Consider the following 26,640-nt stretch of genomic DNA (forward strand, 5'->3'; position numbering starts at 1 on the left):
CTCTCTCTCTCTCAAAATAAACTATGTATAAAAAAATAATAAATGAAATAAAAAATTAAAAATTTTAATTGTTTAAAAGTAAAAACAAAAAGCCAAATAGAAAGTTAACTGAATTAACTTATTCAAGTACTCACATTTTAAAAATAAGTAACTAATTAGTAACAGTTTGAAATAAACAGGAAACAAGATGTTACTTTTAAGTAGCTTAGATTTCTAGTTGCATATTTACGAAATAATATTCATTCAGGAAGGAAATACAAAATTTGTTTAGCATTCTCATAACTTCCATAAACCAGAAGCAAAGTTTACATTAGATAATCTTTGCTAAGTCAACATTTTATTTTAAATTATAAGTACACAGACACTTGCTGGGCACATGCCTTATTTTTTGTAAACAGATATTTTTCTACTGCGCAAATATTATATACACTTTCTGCTGTTTCCTTTTGTTTTGGGATCCTCTTAAAACCCCAAATTAGGTGGTAATAACTACTGCATGTCAAGAATTTACCCTGTCTTTACTGATGGCAAAGAATTCTTCGATCCTAGTAAGCTATTAACAAAGCTACTAATAAACAACTGGCTCTGACACCACTGCAAGCAAGCCATGCAAACCGACCAGGCCAGTCCACATCACAGGCCACGGTCCTCTTGACCTCCAAAATAAGACTTTCCAACTCTTCCGTTGCACCATTTACTTCTACTGCCTAATCACTCCTCTACCAAACTTAGAGGATCTTCCCTCCTTCACTTCACAACCAGACTGACTGAAACAATTACAGGCACAACTTGTTTTATTGTACTTGCTTTGCGGCAACCCAGCTTTGAGCGAATCTACTGGCACCATTTTTCCAAAAGCATTTGCTCACTCTGTGCTTCTGTTACAGTTTGGTAATTCTTGCAATATTTCAAACTTTTATTTTTTGTTATAGTGATCTGTGATCAGTGATTATGACTTGCTGAAGGCTCAGATGATAGCATTTTTTAGTAGTAAACTATTTTTAAATTAAGGTATGTATACTGTTTTTTAGACATAATGCTACTGCACACTTAACAGACTATAGTGTAAACATAACTTTATATGCACTGGGAAACCAAAAATTTCATTAGACTATATTATTGGGATATTCATTTTATTGTGGTGGTTGAGAACCGAATCCAAAGCATCTCCAAAGTATGCCTCTATTATAAATTTTATTATCATCAGGGTCTAAGACACCACTGGGCAATCCTAGGTTTCTTTCATCCACTGCTATATTTCAACCTTCACAACCTTCCTCAAATTCATGACTATCCTCCCTCCTTCTAGGTAGATAATCATGGATTCTACTTCAGAAAATACAGAAACTATCAGACTGGAACTATTTCACCTACATGCCAACCAAATCTAAAACCCTCTTGCATTTGAATCTGTACAGATCTTCTGCCTTTGTGTTATGACAAAAGAAGTGTCTAAGTGTCTATTTATCTCAAACCCATCCTATTAACTATGCTCTGCTGCTCTTCCCACCTTCTAGGAACCACACTTCTTACACTGGCCCCCTAAGGTATCTCATCCATTCCCATGGCATTAAATGGCATCTATACACTTAACATTTCTAATTTTTATCTCCAGCCCAACCTTCTGCATTGAGCACTAGCTTATACAACCTACTGCCTATCCCATATCTCCATCTGGATGTTTCGCAAGCATCTCAAACTTAGTATAGCCAGAACAACCCAATTTTCTCCAATCCCTACTATCACTAAATAGCACTAACTGCCAACCCAGTTGCTCAAGCCAGAACCTAGAGGTAATGGATTCTTCTTTCCCCACCATCCCCCACATTTATCAGCAGTCCTTTCAGTTCAACTTCCCAAACTCTCCAGTTTCCACTGGCATGAACTTACTTTGTTCAGGTCACTATCACCTCTTCCAATGACCACTGGAACAGCCTCCTAACCAGTCTCCTGATTCCATTCAGCACTTCCCACATAATATCCAAGGTGATCTACTCAACACTCATGTCATTCCCCTGCTGAAAAGACTTTAACAGCTTCCAAATGCACTCAAAATAAAATCCAAATGCCTTATCACAGTCTACAAAGCCCCATACACTATGGGTTATTTACTTCTCTGAGTTTACCTTGTGCTACTTACCCTTCCTCTGCTTGAACCACACTTTCCTCCTTTTATTCCAAGAACTAACAACCTCTTTCCTGCCTCAGTTGCTGTGCACATGCTATTCTACTCTGAATGTCTAAATACCTCTCATCTTTCAAATTTTAGTTTAAATTTCATGTTCCCAGAGAAGGCTTTTTCACCACCCTAAGATAAACCTTCCAATATCCTATGTCCCTCCATTATCCTCTATTTCAGTACACTGTGATACTGATGATCAAAATTTGCATTCGTTTTGTTTGTTGTTCATGGGAGGGATAAGTGTTTTCTTCCCTACTAGATTATAATCACTAAAATGAAAACAATGTCTATTTCAACCACCATTATATTGCTAGCACCTAGAACACTGCCTGGCACACAATCCCTGATAAATGAATAAATCTTCATATTGAAAATTTTAAAGACCCTTCATTACTACCCCAAGAAAACATTAACCCTGAAGACACCACCAAGAAAAAACCCATTTTGTCTTCAACTTTAGAACTGAAACACGCTTCTATACTAACCAGAAACACAAGGGAGATTTCCTTAGACGTGGGGAAACCAAACTGAACTGACTTCCTCTTCTTTCTCACATCTTTAAAAAGAATGAATTACTTTGTCCAAGACAAACCCTACTGTACGAAATGATTATGTTCCAAAAGTTCATTTACCATAAAGAAACATTATAAACAATAGCTACATTCCAAATCAGACTGTTACACAAATCTAAAATAACCCAAGGTATATTACTAACAATATTATATCATACTAAACATGTATCACAAGTTTTTTGGGGGAAATATGTAGACAATGCTTCAACTTGAGATGTTGTAAGGAAAACTGTCACCAGTGGCATCTACAGAATCTGGGTTAGAGAGGGAAGAGAAGACTGCTGGTAAGCTGTGGGGAAGATAAGGGCTTCCTGTTAACCTAGGGTCCTTGGCTTCTCCCTGTCCTCTTTGCACAACTCCAGGAATTAACCTGCCTCCTTCCTCTTTTCCAGCTGTAATTTGTTGTCTTAAGCCAAGGTTTCTTACATTTACTAAGCTACTGACAGAAGAGTTTTAGTTTCTGCTTTCCTCTCTAACTGCTGAAATAAATATACAAACTCTTCTAATGTTTCTAATGAAATGCCAATAATGTATAAAGACAGGGTCTACAAGTAAAATTAATGCTTCAGTAAGTTTTAAAATTCTCTCTATGATGTTATCCCTAATATCTACTGAAATGTAAGGACATCGGATATTAATTTCACTATTCAATCACGTATTCTTTTGTCCTCAGCTCTCCTTCCTCCTCACCTTTCAGAGGTGAGGATGCTGAGGATCCCCTCCCTTGATTTTAGGATGTTCCTTCTTGTTCTTGTCTCTTTAAGTATTCAGACCTTTAAAAGGCAAAGAGGAAGCAAAATGGATGAAAAATATTATTCTTCAGGTGCACAATCAATAAATGAATTAATAAACATTTTCCAAGTATTTACCATTTGCCACACTAAGCTAGGCCTCGGGAATATAAAATTAGTAAGACCTCCCATCCTAAGGCACTTACCATCCCAAGTAAGGGACACAGACCCGTAAAATGAGCTAAAAAGGTAAAAGAACAAAATGCCACAGAAGCAACCAACTATAAGGAAACAGATGAATTGGGCTCTGAAGAAGAGGTGACATATTACCTGGAACTTAAGAGACATGGGAGTTCCAACACATGCTAAGAGGAACTATACTACAAACCATGGAGGCTCTAAATCAGATTATTTTATGAAAGTAACTATGATGGGATTATGGAGAATGAATCAGAAAAAGGAAGAGCCTGGCAGCAAGAAGTCTACTGCAACGTTCTGGAAGCAGGATCCGATTTAAGGCAGAAGCTGAAGAGAAGGAGCCAAATATGATGAACATATAGAAGTTAGAATCACAGGTCTTAATGATAATGACTATAGATCAGAGAGGACAGTTGGAAAGTGGAGAGGAAATCTAGAAAGCTCCTAGCTTGAGAATTAAGTGGACAGTAACAAAAGCACTAAGATTTGTTCATTGAACATTTAATATATATGGGTAAAACTTAACACATTCTCATTTAATTCTCACACAATGCTAAGCATTAAATACTACTAAAATCCCCGTTTTAGAAATGAGAAAAACAAAGGATAGGAGTTACATAACTTGGCCAAAGATCATAAAGCTAGTATATACAGAAGCAAGACTCTGAATCCAGACCAATGTGACTTCAGAAGTGGCATTCTTTCTTTTTAAGTTTTTATTTTAATCACCCGGTGCCCATCACAAGTGCTTCCTTAATCCCCATCATCCATTTTACCCATCCCTCCACCCTCTGGTAACCATCAGTTTGTTCTCTATAGTTAAGAGTCTGTTTCTTGGTTTGTTTTTCTTTTTCCCCCTCTGCTCATTTGTTTTGTTTCTTAAACTCCACATGAGTGAAATCATATAATATTTGTCTTTCTCTGACTCACTTATTTCACTCAGCATTATACTCTAGCTCCATCCATGTCATTGCAAGTGACAAGATTTCACTCTTCTTTATAGTTGAGTAATATTTCACTGTATATATACACATCTTCTTTATCAAATCATCAATTGGTAGATACCTGGGCTGCTTCCATATCCTGGCTATTGTAAATAATGTTGCCATAAACTCAAGGGTGCATGTATCCCTATGAGTTAGTGTTTTTGTATTCTTCGGGTAAAGAGTGGCAACCTTAAACAACACTCCATTAACAAAGATAAAATTATTCAGAAGAGAAACAGATTTGGACCTGTTAAACTGAAGTCAAAGGACTAATGTTAAGATAGATTTACATTTCACAGTGAAATCCTGATGATTGTCCTGCACATTTTGTATAGGAAATATGTATTCAGGAGTGAGAAAGAAGGTAGACTGGACATCTGCAGGAAAGTAAAGATTACTAAATACAGTGGAAACACCAGGTCTTCCCAGAGGGAGCAATGAGAAGTGAGATAGGCTTCATATGGGGAATGTATTTCCTCCCTTCCCTTCCTTAGCACCCGCTTTTCCTCCCCCAGAGCTAAGTGACCTGCACTGGTAAGAATACTATTTTGGGATAGATTTCAAAAAATCTTGAAGGCAAATGGCTACAGCAGACAGTAAAATTCTGGTGAGAGGTTCAACAAACTTTCCACGAAGTCTAACCTCACCAGACCTTACGGCAACTTGTTTAGCTTGTGCCTTTCCCCCACCAGTTATCACAGAGCTGCTATGAGGCTCATGTAAACTGGGAACTGAAAATGTCCTCAGAAATAAATCCAATCCAGGACCCCTGGGTGGCTCAGTCGGTTAAGCGTCCGACTGTTGATTTCAGCTGAGGTCATGATCTCAGTCATGAGATCGAGTCCCATATCAAGGCCCAGCATGAAGCATACCTAAGATTCTCTCCTTCTGCCCCATCCCCCCTGGAGAGAGAGAGAGAGAGAGAGAGAGAGAGAGAGAGAGGGAGAGAAAAGAAAGAAAAACTCAACCTAATCTAAATTCTTCCTGTAGATAAGGAAACCAGCTCCAGTGGAATTAGTGACTTGCTTGAGCTCCCACAGTTCCTCAGTAGCAGAGATGAGATCAGAATTCAGTTATCACAGATATCTAACTGATATGTCAACTGAATAGTCAGCATGAAAAAATGGGTTCAGGGACGAAATTTAGGTTGATCCAGTTCTGCCCAAAGTAAACACTGCCTCCCTGGCACAGAGAAACCCTATCACCAGAGAGACTGCCACTCTATTAGGGTCTCCAAGAGGTATGTGGAAATAGTCATTCAAACCATTCCATTTCCTTATTCTAATACTATCCGTATGTATTGGAATACCAATTTATTGATATATAATGGACCCCATCACCCACCACACACTTACCAAGAAGCTAATCAATTCAAGATATATACTAAGAAAAATAAGAAATTACACCAGAAAATTATGAACTAGACCATGAAAATTATAATTCAAGAGAGGGAGGGGCTGGTCATAGAGGAGGTCCTGCCTAGAATCAGCCAAAACTACACAAGTCTCTCATCAGGTCAGTCTCTAAACACCAAATGTGAATGTATATTTAAATTATGAATGTTTCAAACTGATTTAATAACAGCAAATATAAACATACCTCATTTTATTGTGCTTCACTTTACTGCACTTCACAGATAACTGTGGTTCTTAGAGATTGTACATTTGTGGCAACCGTCTGTCAAGCAAGTCTATCTGCAATCATTTTTCCAACAGCATTTGCTCACTTCATGTCTGTCACATTTTGGTAAATTTCACAATATTTCAAACTTTCTCATTATTACTGTATTTGTTATGGTGATCTGTGACCTCTGATGCTACCATTGTGTAATTATTTGGGGGTTCCACAAACCATGCTCATATGACGGCAAACTTAATCGATAAATGTTACATGTGTTCGGACTGCTCCACGGGCCAGCTTTCCACCATCTCTTTCCCTCTCCTCAGGCCTCCCTATTCCCTGACAATAACAATACTGAAATTAGGCCAATTAACAGCCCAGTTATGGCCTCTAAACGTTCAAGTAAAAGGAAGTGTTGCACATCTCCCACTTTAAATCAAAAACTATAACTGATTAAACTTAGAGGCTGAAAGCTAGGTCTCTTGTGCAACACAGCCAATTTGCAAATGCAAAGGAAAAAATCTTCAAAGGAAAGTGTTATTCCAGAGAAAGCAGGAATGATGAGAAAGCAAAACAGCCTTATTGCCGGTATGAAGAAGATTTTAGTGGTCCAGATAGAAGATCAAACCACCCACAACATTCCCTTAAGCCAAAGCCTAATCCAGAGCAAGGCCCTAATTCTATTCTATGAAGCCTGAGAGAGATGAGAAAGCTGACAAAAGTTTGAAACTGGCAGAGGTGACTCATGAGGTTTAAGAAGCCAACTTCAGAATATAAAAATGCAAGGTGAAACACCTAGAAGATGCAAGTTATCCAGAAGAAGATTTAGTAGGTAAGATTAATGAAGGTGGCAAAGCTAAACAAATTTTCAATATAAACAAAAGAGCCTTATATTGGAAGATGTCTTCTGCGACTTTCATAGCTATAGCTAGAGAGAAGTCAATGCCTGGCTTCAAAGCTTCAAAGGACAAGCTTACTCTCTTGTTAGGGGCTTATGCAGCTGATGACTTTAAGTTGAAGCCAATGCTCACTGACTATTCCAAAAATCCCTAGGGCCCTTAAGAATTACGCTGAATCTACTCTGCCTATGCTCTATAAATGGAACAAAGCCTGGATGACAGCACACCTTTTTACAATATGATTTACTGAATATTTTAAGCCCAACGTTGAGACCTACTGCTCAGAAAGAAAGATTCCTTTCAACATACTACTGCTAATTGAAAATGCACCTGGTCCCCCAAGAGCTCTGATGAAGATGTACAATGAGATTAATGTTGTTTTCAAGCCTCCTAACACACCATCCATTCTGCAGCCCATAGATCAAAGTGTCATTTCAATTATCAAGTCTAATTATTTAACAAATATATTTCATAAGGCTAATGCTGCCATGGATAGTGAGTCTTTTGATGGACCTGGGCTAAGTAAATTGAAAATCTTCCGGAGAGGATTCACCATTCTGGATGCCATTAAGAACACTCCTGATTCATGGGAAGAGATCAAAATATTAACATGAACAGGAGTTTGGAAGAAGTGGATTCCAACCCACATGGAGGACTATGAGGAGTTCAAGACTTCAGTGGAAGAAGTAACTGTAAATGTCGTGGAAACAGCAAGAGAGCTAGAATTAGAAGAGGAGCCTGAAGGACTAAATTGCTGCAATCTTGTAATAAAACTTGAATGGATAAAGTTGTTTCTTATGCATGAGCAAATAAAGTGGTTTCCTGAGGTGCAATCTACTCCTAAAGATGAACACAAAAGGACAACAAAGTATTTAGAATAGGACATAAGCTTAGTTGATAAAGCAGCAGGAGGGTTTGAGACCATGGACTCCCAATTTTGAAAGAAGTTCTACTGTGAATAAAATGCTATCAAACAGCATCACATGCTGCAGAGAAATCATTCATGAAAGGAAGAGTCGATCAATGAGGCAAACTTCATTGTTGTCTTAAATTATTTCTTTAAGAAATTAACTGGGGCCACACCCACCCCACCATTTCAGCAACTATCACCCTGATCAGTCAGCAGCCATCAACATCAAGGCAAGAGCCTCTATCAGCAAAAAGACCATGACTTACCGAAAGCTCAGATAGTGGTTAGCATTTTTAGTAATAAAAGTATTTTTTTAATTAAGGTATGCACATTGCTTTTTTAGACATAATGTTGTTATTGCATACTTAATAAACAGCATAATGCAAACATAACTTGTATATGCACTGAGAAACAAAACAATTCTTCTGACTTGCTTTATTGCAATATTCACTTTATTGCAGTGGTCTGGAACCAAACCAGCAATTATCTCTGAGGTATGCCTGTAAAACTCAAAACGATTACTGTTAGCAACTATTTAAATATTTTAAGAATGCATATACTAATATGCAAAATTAAGCTGAACTTTAAAACAAGTGAAAACCGCAAACAGGTGTCAATAGCAAATAAGCAATCTAGAAAAACTATGTAATCACTTTTGGTTTTATATTTGAGATTTATGTTATTATAAAATTAATACTCTACCATCTAAAAATAATTGGAATACCTTCCAAGTCATTTCCTCTCTTCCTGGTTTGACTCTTCAAAAGTCTACATTAATCTTATTTTAGAGGATGACCCTCCCCTCTTCCAGAACTACTCTTTAACAACATAATTCTCAGTAGTACATTCTACACTCCATCACAACACCATCATCTAAGACTTAAGTTTCTATAATATGATCATTAATATTCTACAAAGTATATTGTTGATTTTCCATAGCTATTAAAAACAGAAACAGACTGCATAAATAAAGTCCCAACACTACCTTAGCTAACATATTTTGTTAATCAATAAGGTACCAAAAAAAAAAAAAAAAAAAAAACTGGCAATGAAGCATGAAAATATTTCATAACTCCATAATTGTCCTCCATTCCACTCCACTCCATCCAACAAATTAAGGGAAGACTACACCAAGATCATGCAAATAGTAATTATATTAACCAAACCTTTAAATCTTTGAAATTGGATATATCTCCTCGAATCCTATTCTGTTTCTTCCTCTCCTTCAGTTTTTCTTGGAACTTACCTCTTAAGCAGCTGTTGAATTGTCCCTTTCTCTCCTTTTACATTGCCTTAGTTGAAGTCCTCAACATTTCTTGCCTGACTACTATAATCCCATTTTTTTTGCAAAACTAAGTTATCTTATAGAATGTAAATTTGGGGGGCGCCTGGGTGGCTCACTTGGTTAAATGTCCGACTTCAGCTCAGGTCATGATCTCGTGGTTCATGAGTTCAAGCCCCGTGTCGGGCTCTGTGCTAACATCTCAGAGCCTGAAGCCTGCTTCAGATTCTGTCTCCTACTCTCTCTGCCCCTCCCCTGCTCATGCTCAGTCTCTCTCTCTCTCTCAAAAATAAAATAAACATTACAAAATTTAAAAAAAATAAAAAATGTAAATTTGGTAATTTTACTTCTCTACTTAACTTTCCAAGTTCCTCTCTTGCTAGTGTTTTATAGGATCTTAATAGGTTACACAAATCTTAACCATCTGTGCCCCACATCCCTCTAGCTATCCCCAGCTACAACTCCTGCCTTGGCCAAGTCTGTGGCATAACTAGGTGTTTCAGAGCTCCTTGCCTGGATACTTTTTTCTTTGCCCACTCAGAAGGTGATAAAGTCCTACAATAGAATCAGCTCAAATATTACCAACTGAGTCTTCACTGACCCTCCTGTCAAAACAGTTAAGGTACATGTTAGCACTCTGAATAAGACATTACACTTCATTATATTTTAAATAAACAACTTCAATTGAGGGTCTTTGAGCTTATTCATCTTGTATCTCAAAGACTGAACCCAGGGTATGGCACCCAGAATTAAACCAATAAACATGTGTAACAGGGGTGCCGAAGTGGTTCAGTTGGCATCTGACTGTTGGTTGCAGCTTGGGTCATGGTCTCATGGTTTGTGAATTCAAGCCCACATCGGACTCCATGCTAGCAGCATGGAGCCTGCTTGGGGTTCTCATTCTCTCCCTCTCTCTCTGCCCCTTCCCAGCTCGCTCTCTCTGTCTCTCTCTCTCAAAATACACTTTAAACAAACAAACAAACAAATAAATAAATGTAATATAGAGGCAACATGTTAAAAAACCTTAATGTGGAAAATTGTTATTACTCCATGACAAAAGTTTTTGTCAAAGATTAAAAACTCTGTCAGTTTTAGGTGAAATAGGAAAATGAAAAAATAGAAAAACTGGTATTAAGTGCAGTGTAATTTAAACGATTAGAAACATTGAGAACTGCTACATTTCTTTGCAAAAATTTATCAAGAGTTGTTTAAACAGTGCCCACCTATGCCTTGGCGAATCGTTGTACTCCTTCTAAGTTTGGGTCAACTTCCAACATTCTATCCTTTGCACTTTCAATGTCATGAAATATCTCTGAGAGTTCCTTCCATAACAATTTTTTTTGCTTGTGTCACTTTGAGACATTTTCATCCTTCTTGTCATACCACCTTCCTCATTTATGTCAACTTATCTGCCTTCACTAAATCCCTTTGGCTGCATGTCAGGTCTCTCAATGGTGACAGCATCCACAGTCCATGGTGAGCTATTTCTTCTACAATTTCCCCATCCATGTGTGATTCCAATTTCACTCCCAGTATTATCACTCTTTGTTTCTTTGCTGTACAATTCCCACTGTCAATGATCCATTTTTGTAAAATATGTCGTGAGTTTATTAGTGGAAGACAAAAAGGCAACACTGCTACACACTGTGACTATGCATGAACTGTGTAACAAATATACAGTGACCAACCATGGGCAGACTCTGAAATAAGTGACATGAGCGTCACTGGGTCACAATGCACACCTGTTATTTACATAATGAAGAACAAGGAGTTCTTACTTCAAGCAATTATTCATTCTTAAAGTATGGTGGTAACTAAAATGGGAACCCTGTTGTTGGATGGCTGGTGCTACTGACCTATACCCTGATAACTGAAATGTGTATTCTGAAAGTATACAAAGCACTGATAGTTTCCAAAAATCTATCTGGTATGTCATTTTCTTTTTAAAATGGTTTTAATCTGTTAGCAGATGCTGTAAACTGCTTCAAAGTTTACACATCATTTAAATTGCCAACATACTCCTTTTTTTTTTTTTTAAGTAGGCTTCATGCCCAACATGGGGCTTGAGCACACAACCCTGAGATCAAGACCTGAGCTAAAATCAACAGATGCTTCACCGACTGGGTCACTCAGCACCCCCAACTGCCAATATTTCAGTTAAGGTACCCCATTCAAGGCGCATGTGGGTAGCTAAGTTGGTGAAAAGTCTGACTCTTGACTTCAGCTCAGGTCACGATCTCACAGTCTGTAAGATAGAGCCCCACATAGGGGTCTGTGCTGGCAGCATGGAGCCTGTGTAGGATTCTCTCTCCTCTCTCTCTGTGCCCCTCCCCTGCTCGTACGCACTCAAAATAAATAGGCATTTTTAAAATATGAATTAAAAAATAAAGTACCCTATCCAACTTTAAATTTAAAAAATGATTATTTTTACAATAAAGCTTCAAAGACTGACTAAAGTGGATGGATTGATCAATTACAGAACACACTTAGAAACTAAAAAGTCACAAATTGGTATTTCTTTGATATAACTCACTGACTGAAAATTTAGGAATTGGGTCATCAAAAGAAAACAGAATCAACTAAGCTTACAAATTGCCTTTTGAAGTTATTCAGCAACTCAAAATAATGTCTATCAATTTCAATTTGTTACTTAATACTACAAAATATACTAACCCAAAGTAGTTGAGAAGCTTTATCAGATCACATAAACCGTGCGTGCAACTACACAGTGCCCACAAATAGAGGAAAGTATGCCAATTATTCATTTCCAGTGGGTGGGTAACTTTCTATCCAATCCTAAAGGCTTACTACTAATTTGGTTCAACTTGGCTTAATTCCTAGAAGACTGGACTGGGGAGTTCATGAATTATCAACATCTGACAAATTCTAAGACAGTAACATCAGGGTTGAATTTACCAGTTAGTATTTGACTCACAAATGTACTAACTATATTTGTCTTTTAAAGGTGATCAAAGGTGCTAACCATTCTACAGTTCAAAAAAGAAGTAATTTAGTGAGAATATTTTATTGGCTTTGACATTTTAAATTTATCTCAGAAAATACTAACAAATCCTCATACAGGAGTCTAGACTACTGAAATAAATATTTCTTGGAATCCAAGAGGTCTTTACTGCTTACATCTTATGTTACTGACATTCATACTTGAATGAGCTTCAAATTGGAAAAAATCTGAGGTCTCTCCCTGTTTAAAGTCTTTACTGGTATCTCACAGCTCTTAGTATATATAACACTAAATCTTTTAAGCCTGGTTTATAAAGCACTTTAAGCACTTATTTCTTATGCCTGTCAAGCCACTAGTTCCCCAGGACTGCTCTTCCCTCATCAATAGACTTCTTTCAGTTCCTCAAATGGCCACCCTCTCTCACTTCACCTCTCATGCTGGTACTTCTCATCTTCTCCCAACCTGTTCTTCCTCCAACCCATGCCCTTATGCTAACATCCTCTGCCATTCTTCTGGCTAATTCCCACTCCACCTTCAACTTAAAAGTAATTGCCTCCGAAAATCCTTCCCTATATACCAGAGGTCAGGTAACCAAGTAGATACTCCCATAACTATTTCAATTATCAACACTCATCAAATTATAGCAATTACTTAAAGATTGTCTTGCCCCTACGACTACAAAATGAGTGAAAATAAAGAATGAGTTAATTTTGTTCACTTCCTGTCTCTCCCATTTGTAGTACAATGTCTAGCATTCAGTAGGTTCTCATTTAAAATATTTAAGTGGGTGAGTGAAGGAATAATAGGAAAGAGTATCATCTTCTTACCGAACTTTCAGATGTCCTCTCTATAATCTTATCTCCTACTTCTCCAAGCTATTATTCAATACACCATAAATAGTGCAGTCACAATCTGGAATGCCTTTCTTCCTTCCTAACTAATTTTTCACTCTGGCCCCCTTCAAATAAGACCAGTCATTGCTCATCCTTCTAAATCTCCATCATCTTCCTGTACTACTTTTTTGGCATTTCACAACCAGACTGTCAAAGCAATCTTCTGTTTTCATTTTGGTACTAGAAAGCTGCTCACATTTTAAGCAGGGACTATGCCCCATTACCGAATATAATGCTTGGCCCTCCATAAACGTTTGCTGCTGCTACTACTGATGAGGTCAAGTTTATGTACCTCTTCTATCCCCACAAAGTCTCCTGCTATATACTGTTATAACCTATCAAAAATAGTGTGAGTGTACATAAGTATATTCATGCAGGAACGTTTATACACAAATGTCCCATCTCACTCTAAAGTCTTTCGTTCCCTAAGATCTTTAAGGCATTTATTTATTCCTTAAACCCATAAGGTAAGATACTTAATAGTGAGATATTCCAAAGGTCCGTCAGGATCCTCAATAAAATAACAATTATTACAAACTAGTACTTACCAGGTTCCCAAGAACCGTTCTATGAACTTTACACATATATATTCATTTAATCCTCACAAGAAACCTATAAGAAAGTATATAATTACCCCCATTTTACTTGTAAGGAAATCAAGACACAGCACTGTTAAATAACTTGGCCCAAGGTCACAAAGCTGATAGACAGTGAAACCAGTATTCAAACCTAGGCAATCTGGCTTCAGGTAACGTACTCAGAAAGTTCAGAATCATTCAACAAAATTCACAAGAGCAAGAAAATAAGGTGTTTCTGGTCAAATACCACATAAATACAGTGAAAACAAAGTAGACAGACTACTTCAATCTACAATTCAAGTTTACGTTTTAGGTTTACATAGCATTTAAAATATAACTGGTGATAACATTTTATTGAGCTCTTACTAATTACCAGGGATTCTGTGAATCCTTTTAATACCATCCTTAGTTCTTATACTAACTCCAAGAAACAGGTAAGTAAACTAAGGTTAAGTAAGATTAAATAATCAGAAGTTAAATAACATGCCAAGGTCACATATAAGTAGTCATGTTTTAGACTAAGTTCTTAAACTAACAAAGTTTACCTTTAATGAAAGCATTTGCCTAAACCAGAATTTAAATTTATTGTAAATACCTTCCAGTTCAGCATAATTTATCTATAATTTTGCATACACTGGTGCATAAAATCTGCTTCTAAAACATTCTTGTCATATTTTCTTTATAATACTACCAACAGTGATGCAAGGTAGCACAATAAAGTTAAAATACATTCCTGGGGCGCCTGGGTGGGCTCAGTCAGTGAGTGACCAACCTCAGCTCAGGTCATAATCTTGCGGTATGTGGGTTTAAGCCCTTCGTTAGGCACTGTGCTGACAGCTCAGGGCCTGGAGCCTGCTTCAGATTCTGTGTCTCCCTCTCTGGCCCTCCCCTGCTTGTGCTCTGTGTCTCTCTCAAAAATAAACATTAAATAAATAAATAAATAAATTCTTAATATGGTAGAGAACAAGTATTATTTGGCTTACCTTTATAAAAGACATATTCTCAATCATTTATAAAATATCATTATTTATCTAGTTCAGTAAAAGGGAAAAATTTACATACCACTAAAAGAGCTTGGACTACAATCATCATTATTATCATCACTGCATTTACAAAGTCTATTCTGAAACACTTCATATTCATTAACTAACTTAATCCTTTAATAATCCTATAATAAAGTTACTATTCACTCCATTTTACAGCTGAGTAGCCAGAGGCACAGACAGGTCACACAGCACAAGGTTGTACAGCTAGAATATAGTAAAGTCAGGACCATCACAGCAGCAGGCTGTCCCCACACCCCAATCTATGCTCCATAACAAGAGCATTCTATCACAGCAACAGAACTCAACACCTTGCATAAAACTGTAAATTGATAACAGCAATCATTTGCTCTTTTTCCAAGTTATTTCTAAATTCAAAGATTAGGAAATTCCACAACTACATTAAAGAATATTAAGCTGGGAAGCACTTATCCAATAGACATCTTCATCTATCATCAATAAAGCTGGCACTTTGTTGGTGTTTTATTCATAAACCTGAGTGTTCCATTAAGAAAAAGATATCTAGGGGCGCCTGGGTGGCTCACTCGGTTGAGCGTCTGACTTCAGCTCAGATCCCATCTCACTGTTCGTGGGCCTTGAGCCCCACGGTTGGGCTCTGGGCTGACAACTCAGAGCCTGGAGCCTGCTTCAGGTTCTGTGTCTCCCTCTCTCTGACCCTCCCTGCTCGCACTCTGTGTTTCTCTCTCCCAAAAATAAACATTAAAAAAAAATTAAAAAGGCGGGGCGCCTGGGTGGCGCAGTCGGTTGAGTGTCCGACTTCAGCCAGGTCACGATCTCGCGGTCCGTGAGTTCGAGCCCCGCGTCGGGCTCTGGGCTGATGGCTCAGAGCCTGGAGCCTGTTTCCGATTCTGTGTCTCCCTCTCTCTCTGCCCCTCCCCCGTTCATGCTCTGTCTCTGTCCCAAAAATAAATAAACGTTGAAAAAAAAAAAATTAAAAAGAAAAAGATATCTAAATCATCATTACACTTGCTTTGAAATTACCATCTTTGAAATACTTGATATAGTTTTTAGTTACAGCATAATATAAAAACTAAGATAGCTAAATACTTGAGAAAAGATTCACTACAGATTATAAAACAGATTTCATCTCCTCTGAGCTAGATATGATCAGCTTCCTAATTTTGGAATTATATAAAGTTGCCCAAGGAAACACTGAAGGTGGCTGGTCCTCATACAATTAGATAGTAGATAATCAAGTCCAAAAACATGAATCATGAAAGAAAATCCAAATGTAACCTCACATTTTAATCATTTACTACTTATCTTCTTCTCTTATACAGAATAATTCACTTAAGAGCAGAATTATTGAAACTGAGGAAAAAATACAAGATAAAAATTTCAAAACATTTTTCCAGGTAACTCTAGGTAAGTCACTATGAATAAATAGTATAATATTCTCAGTGAAGGAGAGTGGACCAGGATTTGAATAAGGATCCTTTTTTTTTTTTTTTTTAAAGATTTTATTTTTAATGTTTATTTATTTCTGAGACACAGACATGAGCTGGGGAGGAGCAGAGAGAGAGGGAGACACAGAATCCAAAGCAGGCTGTATCTAGGCTCTGAGCTTCAGCAGAGAGCCTGATGTGGGGCTTGAACTCACAAACCTTGAGATCATGACCTGAGCCAAAATCAGACGCCTGAGCCACCCAGGCACCCCTGAATAAGGATCCTTTTATCCACAACAGGATTATTTTAGAATGGTGTATCATCTAGTTGAAGGAGTTACCACATTTGAAAAACAATGATCAAAGAACTCTAATAAAATTACAAAGAGAAGGAAACAAATTTAAATGAAGGCTTATTCTGTGTTTACCTATACTGTATAGATAAGGAAATTAAGATTCTGAAACATTGAAAACTCTGATTTAAAAAAAAAAAATCACACAGCTATTAAGTGGTGGGATTAAAGATTAGAACCCAGACTTAATTCCTCTGTAACATTCCTAGAACATTAAATTCTGAAGCTTTTCTTTGATTATTCAAAGATGCTTCATGATAGTATTTGTGACTAAAACTAAGTTTTCTAGTAGATTAGTAACAAATTGGTTTCCATTGGACACCACAGGTTAGGCAGATTTCTTACATATGACAACTTTAAAAGGCTCAACCCAGAGAAGAAAAAAATTGATAAAATGGACTTCATCAAAATTAAGAACTTCTGCTCCTTGAAAGATACTGTTAAGAAAATGAAATGACTACTGGTAGACTGGGAGGAAATACTGCAAAACACATATCTGAATAAGGACTTGTATCTAAAATACATAAAGAACTCATAAAACTCAATAACAACATAATTTTTTTAAAAACAGGCAAAAGGTATGAAGACATTTCACTAAAAAGATATACAGATGGCATAAACGCATGTGAAAAGCTCCCCATCGTTAAAGAAATGTGATTTAAAATCATAGAGATACCCCTACATACTTATTAGACTGACTAAAATTAAGAAAAATATAAACAAAAGACCTGACAACACCAGTGCTGGGGAAAGACTCAGAGCAATTGAACTCTCAAACTGTTTTCTTCCAGTTCTCATACAATACTGACAGGCATGCAAAATAATGTGGTCACTTTCAAAAAGATGGCAGTTTCTTATAAATTTAAGTATATGCTTAGCATACTACCCAGCAATCCCACTCCTCAGTAGTTATCCAAGAGAAATGAAAATATATGTTCATGCTAATGTTTACAGCAGCCCTATTCATAATCTCTCCAAACTGGAAATAATACAAATGCCCTTCAGCTGGTGAATGGATAAACTTGGTAAACATCCCTACAATAAACTACACAGAAATAGAAAAAACTGCTTTTACACTCATGACACATAGATGAATCTAAATGTACTATGCTAAAAAAAATTTTTACTTAGAAAAATTTTATATTATGCTAAGTGACAGAAACCAGACTCAAAGCTACATGCTCTGTGGCTCCATTTATAGGACATTCTAGTAAAGGCAAACTATCAGGGGTTTTCAGGAGTTGGGGTTAAGGGGATGGACTGATTGTAAAGGATACAAGGAAACTTCTTGGAGTGCTAGATAAATCCTGTATCTTGACTACAGTAGTTTTACATGACTACATAATTTGTTAAAGCTCAGCACATTGTACAAAGGATGAATGTTAAGGTAATGTAAATTGTACCTCGGTAACATAAACATCAACAAAAAACTAATATAAATGCAATTATGCAAATAATTCGTTACAAATGAATTATAATGGATATGAATTTGTAACCACAAACCCAGTGTAGAACATCATACCTCCATTTTAAAAAATCATTTAAAAATATTCCTTTAGAATATTCGCTTAACTCACACAGGACATATATACCATTTTGTAACATACCATAGCATTAGCATTATTGGGTTTTATTTCAGTAAAATAATTATTTAAATAAAAATACCGCATGCATTCACTTTTTTCCAAAATCAATTTCATTAGTTTCTAAACGGGCTGAATGCTTTCATGTGCCAAGAAACAATTTTATATCATTCCTTTGTTATAACTGAATAAAAAACATTGCTCTTATAAAAAGAATTAATTTACTACTGAAGACCTCATGGTTATAGATTTTTCAAATCTCTGTAATACCATCATCCACTTATTGGTCCATTTGACTTCAGAAATCTTAAGAAAACAGCAGTTAAATATCTTTTATTACATTTGAAAGAGGTAGGTGTGTGTCTGGAATGATAGCTATTTTTCTCGTTTAGGGGGTGAGAACACAAAGCAGCCCCAAACTAAACTCTGAGTACAAGTCTCTGTTTTCAAAGCTGTAACCTATTAAATAGTCCAGATTACATTTAACTCCTGTTAAAAGCAGTTCCCTTCCTCCCCCCACTCCCCCCCCCCCCGCCCCATTCTGTATATTCAGGGGCTCTCAATGCCAAAGAAAACAGCCCCTCTCATTTGTATAACACTAATAGTGTATAAACGCATTTTCGCACATATTATCTCTTTTAATTCTCACCAAGGCCTATAAGAAAGTGCTTTGTTTTTTTGTTTTTTGTTTTTTTAATTTCCATTTTGTAGACATCAAAAACCCCCTTGGAAGGTCAGATTCGTTGTTCAAAAATCACACACACCAGGTTAAGTGGCAGGGCCAGAATGCTGTTGTTTTTTTTAATTTTTTTTTTTAACGTTTATTTATTTTTGAGACAGAGAGAGACAGAGCATGAATGGGGGAGGGGCAGAGAGAGGGAGACACAGAATCTGAAACAGGCTCCAGGCTCAGCTGTCAGCACAGAGCCGATGCAGGGCTCAAACTCACGGACCGCGAGATCATGACCTGAGCCGAAGTCGGCCGCCTAACCGACTGAGCCACACAGGCGCCCCCAAAATGCTGTTTTTTATTACTCTGGTATCCATTAGCATCTACTACAGCCTGAAGACAGCCAACATTATGGGAAAGCTATGCCTAACAATGTCTAGTAATACTAGCAACACCTGATAGCCACAATGTATTATTAAAGCAGAGTGAGTAAAGAACAGTTTAGTGACTACTAAACGTGGAATGAAATCCTGGATGGAAAAAACCAAAGGCCATTACTGGAACAAGCGGCAAATTTGAATAGAGATGCGTATTAGACAATACGACTGAATCAATGTTTAATTCCCTGAATTCGATAACTGTAACATAATACGTAGAGAAAGTCCTTGTTCTTAGGTGATACATATTTTAAATATTCAGGAATGAAGGGTTATGATATCTGCAACTTACTGAAAGTGATTCAAAAAAATGTATGTGTGTATAGAGAGATCAAATGGCAAGATGCTAACCAGTGACCTAGGTGAAGATTATACCGTACTCAGTTATTACTACTGAATTTATAAGATTGAAATTTCAAAAGGTGTAGAAGATAAAAAGTAAAACATTAATATTCTCTAAGTTTTCTTAAATAGCTATTAGTCATCTCCAATGAGATCTTTTGTTAAGAAACTGAATTTAAAAAGACACATTATTTTTAGTGCCTCTGTAAGTTAACTGTAGTTGAATCAAACAGATTTGGTTCATTTAAAAACAACAGGGTACAAAACATGGCAGCAAACAACACATACTATTTCTGAGGAACAGCTCATACTTTTTTAATGCTATGGCAACTTTTAGTAAAATTTACATACTGTCCTTAATCTTAAGAAGCCTAACATCTGCTAAAAACAGATAAAATCCAATGTCCAATTCTTATGGATCATTAACAGTATTCCAAAAAGAGTAGACATGCTGTCAGATAGTACATACTTTGCTAAAATTCAATCCATTTCAATATATATGATTTTACCATTGAGTGTTTCTCCCATCCCATTCCAAAAGACTTTTTTAACAATTTTTTGTAATCTTAATATATTTCACAATAAATGCAGTGAAGTTGCACCATGTACATTATTTTATTTCCATGAATTCAACCATAAGCCCTCAGGGAAAAACACTGTGGATTTCAATAGCATAGACACCATTTCACTAACAAACATGCCTTCCCCAAGGAGCACTAAGCACAAGTATGAGAATGGAGCTGTCCAGTTAACACATGCCTTTCTCCCTGTGCATCTTGCCAAGCTTCACTCCTAGTATTTAAAGGATTCTTGTGCAACAGATCCCACAATGTAAGCCAACTCTTCACCTGGTGCTCAACTAAAGAAATTTATTTTTAAAGTTTCTGAAGGAAACACTAGCTACTTTGTACTTCTAGGAGACAGTAAACGTATAACATAATTCACAACCACTTTTAAAAGATTTTCAAAGGTTATTTTAACTAAAATCTATTTTTTTGTCACATGTACTAACTTCACAACTTCAATCTATCTGAACATGCAACTCCAACATAAATGTACACTATTATTTACACCAAGAACATAACACACTTCAATGCAAGGAGGACTTCTTTCTAAAGGCTACATTCAGAAACATTCCTTAAACTTTCTAGGTCAACTCCATGTATTTCTTTTTAGTTATTCCTGAGTCCACCAATTTGTACTTTCTTTCTCTATATTTTAACCTGATCTAACCACATTCTACATTCTTCCTACTCATAGACTCACAGCAAAAGAAACTCAGAAATCACAATCTAGGGGTGTCTGGGTGGCTCAGTCGGTTAAGCATCGGACTCTTGATCTTGACTGCAGCTCAGGTCATGCTCTTTCAGTTCGTGAGTTCGAGCCCTGTGAACTCACAAACTTGTAGACAGAAATCCAGAAAAGAAAAAAAAAAGTTCAGAAAAGACATTTATAAAGTGATGCTGAAACACAGTGAAACAAAGCAGCTCTTTGGCATTTAGAATCCTCAATACTAAGCTGAGTACTACTGAATAGAACAGTTTTAGTATTTCTTGATCTGCAGAGAAACATAAGGGAATCCCATAAAATTGGGCCTCTTCCTTACAAAACTTAGTTTTGAATACAATTAGCTTATCGTTTTATTCTGATGTCTTATTTTTATAATTCTTATCCCTGATGTTCTTTATATTAACTCTACTTTTTTGTTTTTGTAAGTTGTATTTAAGTAATGTCTACACCCAACATGGGGCTCAAATTCACAACCTTGAGATCAACAATCACATGCTCTTCTGACTGAGCCAATCAGGGACCCCTTATTAACTCTTGACTTTAAAATAAAAAACACTCTACAGGTTTGAAAATCATTTTTAACAAAAAGTACAATAAATTTTTAAAATTCTATTTGAAGCTTTCAACCTGGATTTTAAAAAAATAATAAGGTAAAAATAACAATTTTTCATTTTCAGAATGAGGTATAAACATTGAGGGGACCACTGTGGAGATTATTTCTCTAAATCAGCCTAAACTAAGTCATAGATAGAAAAAGTTTTCTGTGACATCAGGATATAATTCTCTAAAGCCCGCTTCTTCATAGCATACACTCTTTATTTTCTTTTAAAAGGTCAGTGCAGAATAACATGAGTTTTACACTAAGATTTAAAGAAGCTTTTCAGATCTTTGAATCAAAGTCAGACATCAAAAAATCATAGTTTAATGACCTTAAGTGCAAAAGTTCTTTATAAAATTCCAACCACGTCGGGGCATCTGGGTGGCTCTGTCAGTTAATCAGCGACTCTTGGTTTTAGTTCAGGTCGTGATCTCGGGGTTCATGTGTTCAAGCCCCATGTCAGGCTCTACAGTGACAATGTGGGGCCTGTTTGGGATTCTCTCTGTCTCTCCCCCAGTCTCTCTCAAAATAAATAAACTTAAATACATAAGTAAATAAAATAATGTTGCCGATACTACTAAGGAAGCATTATTTAGTTTTTTTAGCTTGCTTAATTGAAGTGCCTAAGTTTGGGCTGAACATTTATACCTTCACAATAAGGCTGACCTTCAAGGGCCAAACCCAGGAGTTGTGTCATGATCTGTTTCTGATCACAGACCTCTTTGAGAATCTAATGAAAGTTAAAAAGCCTCTTCTAGGGGTGCCTGAGTGGCTCAGTTCGTTAAGCATCTGACTTCGGCTCAGGTCATGATCTTGAGGTCCGTGAGTTCAAGCCCCGCATCGGGCTCTGTGCTGACAGCTCAGAGCCTGGAGCCTGCTTCAAATTCTGTGTCTCCCTCTCTGTCTGCCCCTCACCTGCTCGTGCTTTGTCTCTCTCTCTCTCTTCCAAAAATAAATAAACATTAAAAAAATATAAAAAAACAAAAAGCCTCTTCTCAAAATACTCCATATGTGCACATACATACAAATTTTTATTATTTTAGTTTTTAAAAATATTTATTTATTTAAATAATCTCTACACCCAGCATGGGGCTTGAACCCACGACCCCAAGATCAAGAGTCACACGCTCTTCAGACTGAACCAGACAGGAGCCCCACATACAGAATTTTAATACAATTTTGAAGGGAGGAGTCATCATATAATCTATCAATCCATAGAAATAATTGTTATCACTGGTTACACAGGAAGAAATCCTTAAAACTTAATGCTTCTGGTATTCATACAAATTCTGATGAGAGTAAGAAGAACACCAGACAGGCATCTGGGATCTGAAGATGTTGGTGAAAGCTGCAATACCTTCTGTTCTATGGTACCATAACTTCCAAAGCCATAGAAGTCGGATTCTGGTAAATGTCCATCTCTGCTCAGCAATCCCAAAACTCATGACCCTGTGCCATATCCACCTCTTATCATCTAGATTCTGCAAGCTGCTTTCATCTACTGTAGTTGCTGACAAGTCCACCCAGTCCACCCTTTAAAACCTTCAGGGACACAATGTTTCAAAAGGCAAGCCACAGCAGTTTTAAGCAACTCTGAAGAAAGTTCCTTTTTAATGTGACTAACCTGGTTTGTAAATTTTAGATCCTGCCCTACTGAATTTCTCCTCTTCTCAGTACCAGAAGGTAACAAAATAGTTTACCATTCAAAGAATCTAATCCTAAAACCAGGAGCAAAAAATCATTTAGCTCTACTTTTACCAAACAGATAAGTCAGAATAATGATGAAAAGCACTTCTATTTGGAAGTCAAAATGTAACAGATCACTACGGGTTCAGTTCAAGAAAAACGAAAGGTTTCCACGTACACAGCATTTCCTACTTTGCTGGGCTTCTTTCACTGCGTAAAAAATTAAAAAGTATCAACATGAAAAGATTCAGATTATAGTCAATATTAACATCAGTTCTGTCTGCAAATAGTTTATTCTCTGTATCTCTATTTATGTCTGTGATTCTGCAATAAACAGTTCTAATCAATGCAATATAAATATAGAAGTCATTATTTATTCATCAGAAAAAGACTGGCTTTCAAGAACTGTAAGCTGTCTCAGTCACCTTCAACAGCTCCTTTTTCATAATAAGAAACATCTCTTATTGAAACCAGTGTATTAATAAGGTCCATTGATCATATATAAGCAATCTGACACAAATGCTTGTTTCCTTTGAAAACAAAGGAAACACTAATAATTATATTTGTTATTTTCTTCCTTAAATTATCCCACACTAGGGCTGGACAAAAAAGATTCACAAGTATTTTACAAACAGTGATTGATGCAGTCAATCAGATAGGAAAATGTTAACCAACAGTTAATTGGATTAACACTAGGGCAAAAATCTCACTTTCAAAGGACTACCCAGGGGGGCTCGCTTTCCTGGGCTCTGTCTCAGCCCAACAATGCACAGTCCTAAGGAAGAGTCTACCTGGTAAGGAGCTTCTTTTAGGTCCTACAGTAATTAAACTTCCTGCAGAGATACAAAGAACGTCCACTTAAATGAATTTTGGCCTTATTTTTCAAATTCCATTGGGGCACTATTTCCCTAAATTTACAGGGTAGGTATACAACAATCCCTGAGTTAAGAAATATGTTTCCTGATAAATAACCACTTCTCTAATTTTCCAGAGTGCCTTGAAGAATAAATACTGTGTTTAAATAAAGACCCCCCTCCCCCCCCCAAAGGCAGTGCCACACCTCACCTTATCAGAACTGCAAGACATACAAAAGGCATGTTAAACTCAGGAAGTCGGACCTCTGAGCATTTCTCTTGTGATAAAATCATCTATACAAACATTTCAGTTGATTTTTAAAACTGAAAATTCCATCACAAGCAAAATATGCACAGCAGAATTTTCTTACAGTCCATATTACTGGATACCCTAGTATTTCAACCTTGTCAGTTTTAAATCAATGTGGTATATACATTTGTACCCAAGCAAATACTGAGTCCCGACTTAGTTTAATTATGCCTGTTTTTTAAGCACAAAATTCTTTTATGAGCTTGTTAATATACAACTGAACACTCGAAATAGCTTATTTAAAGCAGGACTACAGATAGTCAAACACTGCCCCACCCCTCGTAAGAGTGGATGACGGGAACATTTTAATACACTCCATCACGTAGTAGCACAGCTATAAGAACCTTCATACTGGCACCAGAAGTTACACATTTTCCAGTACAGTTTGTACTTCAAAGAATTTCTGCATCATCCTCAATACCAGATGTCGCCAACATTCAGGTACACTGAAGACAAGTTATTGATAACCACAAGCCCTGTTAACGTCCCCCTTTCAACATAAACTTGCGCACTTTCTCATTTCTTTCAACGTGAAGTCGCTGAATGCAAAGAAATAGAGTGTTTTCGCAATTTTAACTGTTTACGCAATTAAGTTTATTAATTGGAAGGCTGGAATCACTACATTATGAAACTTTCAAACAGTAACGACGTAAAACAAGATACAAAGGTGAAAACGTCTGTTTCCTGAAACACTGAAAGACCTTTGAGTTTTGCAAAGTGTTTGCGGGATTCCAAGCAGGATTTCCAAAATCCACCCCTCCCCCAGCCGCCTCCCCCTCCCCGCAGCCTCAGTCTGGAGGTCGTTATCTTGCCGCGGCTGGGATGCTACTCACCGAGTTTTTCCACCAACTTGAGCATCACCCCTCCAATGTGCACTTCCCCGGTCACTCTTAGGGTGACATCGCGGTTCAGGTCCGTCACATGGACGCTCAGTTCCCACGTCCCATCGGCGTAGCAGCCATCTGGCATCCTTATCCCGTCCAGAGCCATGGCTCCTTCCTGCGAGCACGGAGGAAATGGCTCTCGTAAGCGTCACTCCCCCAAAGGAAGGCAAGTCCCACCGAATTCGCAGGGTCCGCCGCGCAGCGGGAGGAGGCGGAGGCCCCGAGGGTTTCCGCACGAGCTCGGGAGCGCGGCGGCGGGGCGGGAGCGCGGGCGGGATTGTGCGCCCCGCGCCCTTCCCGGCGGCCGCCCGCGCTCCCGCCCCGGCGGCGGCCCTCGGCCGGACTCGGCGCCGCCCGCCCGCCCCGCGCGGCCCCAGCCTAGCGGCCCTCGCCTAGCGGACCGCGGCGGGCTTCACCTGCCGTACTGCCGGCCGCGCCGCGGCGCGGGGCGACGCCGCCCGCCGGCCCCACGTCCCTCCTCCCCGCCCGCTCTCCCCCTCGGGTCCCCGCCGGGGTCCCGGCCCCTCTCACCGCGCGCTCCTCGCGCTCCCGGCCCGGGACTCGCGCGGCAACAGGCGCGGGGGGCGGCGGCTCGAGGGGCGGCGGCGCCCGGACCCCCTCGTCAGCCGGCGAAGCGCTGCCTCCCGGCTGGAGCGACTAATGGAGTCCTGTCGTCGCGGCCCCTAGCCTCCCTCCCGGCGCTCCACCCCTCTCTCCCCGCCCCCTCAGTCGGACGGCTCGGGCTGGGCGCGCCTGCTCCCTCCTCCTCCGCCCGGACGAGCAGTCGCGAGCGGGCCGGACCGCCTCGCCCCCTCCCCCACTGTCCCCCGCGGCCGCGCCGCGGGCTAGGGGCCGCGCGGACTCCGGGGCTGGGGCGGGGGGAGGGCGGGGCGGCGCGCGCGCGGTGGTGGGGGGAGCCGAGCGGGGGAGGCGGGGGGCGCCCGCGGCGCAGCAATCTCAGCCCCGCCGAGCCGCTGCCCTTTTATGGAAATGAAGGACCGGGAGTAGGGATTGAATCCAACATCCGGGCTCTCGGCGGCGGGACCTGAGGAGGGGGAGCGAGGGGAGCGCGGGCGGCCTCCCGCGGGGGCGCGGTGGGCGGCCGTGCGCTGCGTTCCGCGCTCGGGCCTCGGGCTTGGCCGGGGCCCGTGGCGGTGGGTGTCTGTGCGTCCAGCGGGAGAAGTGGGCTTGTCCGTGAGAAACGGCCACAGGAAATTCCCAGGGCAAGGTCGTGTGGAGGGAACAAAGTCCCCCGCCCCCTCCCCACGCCTGGAGCCGGTCCCGAAGTCTCGGGGCGGGAAGAGGTGCCACCCTCCGGGAGCTGGAGAGAGGGGTTTGGGAAGTGAAAACTTTAGGAAGTAAATGGCTAAG

The 26,640-nt window shown here is 38.9% G+C and overlaps 1 protein-coding gene across 6 annotated transcripts in view; it reads right to left on the reverse strand.

The window, feature by feature from the left end:
- The window catches only part of FERMT2 (FERM domain containing kindlin 2), an 86,169-nt gene extending 60,126 nt beyond the window's left edge, over positions 1–26,043 (reverse strand). The window contains exons 1-2 of one of the 6 annotated variants that reach the window (XM_023255692.2): positions 25,801–26,043; positions 25,219–25,384 (exon numbers count right to left, since the gene is read on the reverse strand). In XM_023255692.2, coding sequence (XP_023111460.2) covers positions 25,219–25,375 — 157 coding nt within the window. In that variant the 5' untranslated portion in view covers positions 25,376–25,384; positions 25,801–26,043. The remainder of the gene's footprint in view (positions 1–25,218; positions 25,385–25,800) is intronic. The other 5 variants (XM_023255693.2, XM_023255695.2, XM_023255694.2 and 2 more) reach the window with 5 other exon arrangements.
- Positions 26,044–26,640: the final 597 nt, after the last annotated feature.

This window comes from Felis catus, chromosome B3 (genome assembly GCF_018350175.1).
Source record: "Felis catus isolate Fca126 chromosome B3, F.catus_Fca126_mat1.0, whole genome shotgun sequence".
Lineage (NCBI taxonomy): Eukaryota > Metazoa > Chordata > Mammalia > Carnivora > Felidae > Felis > Felis catus.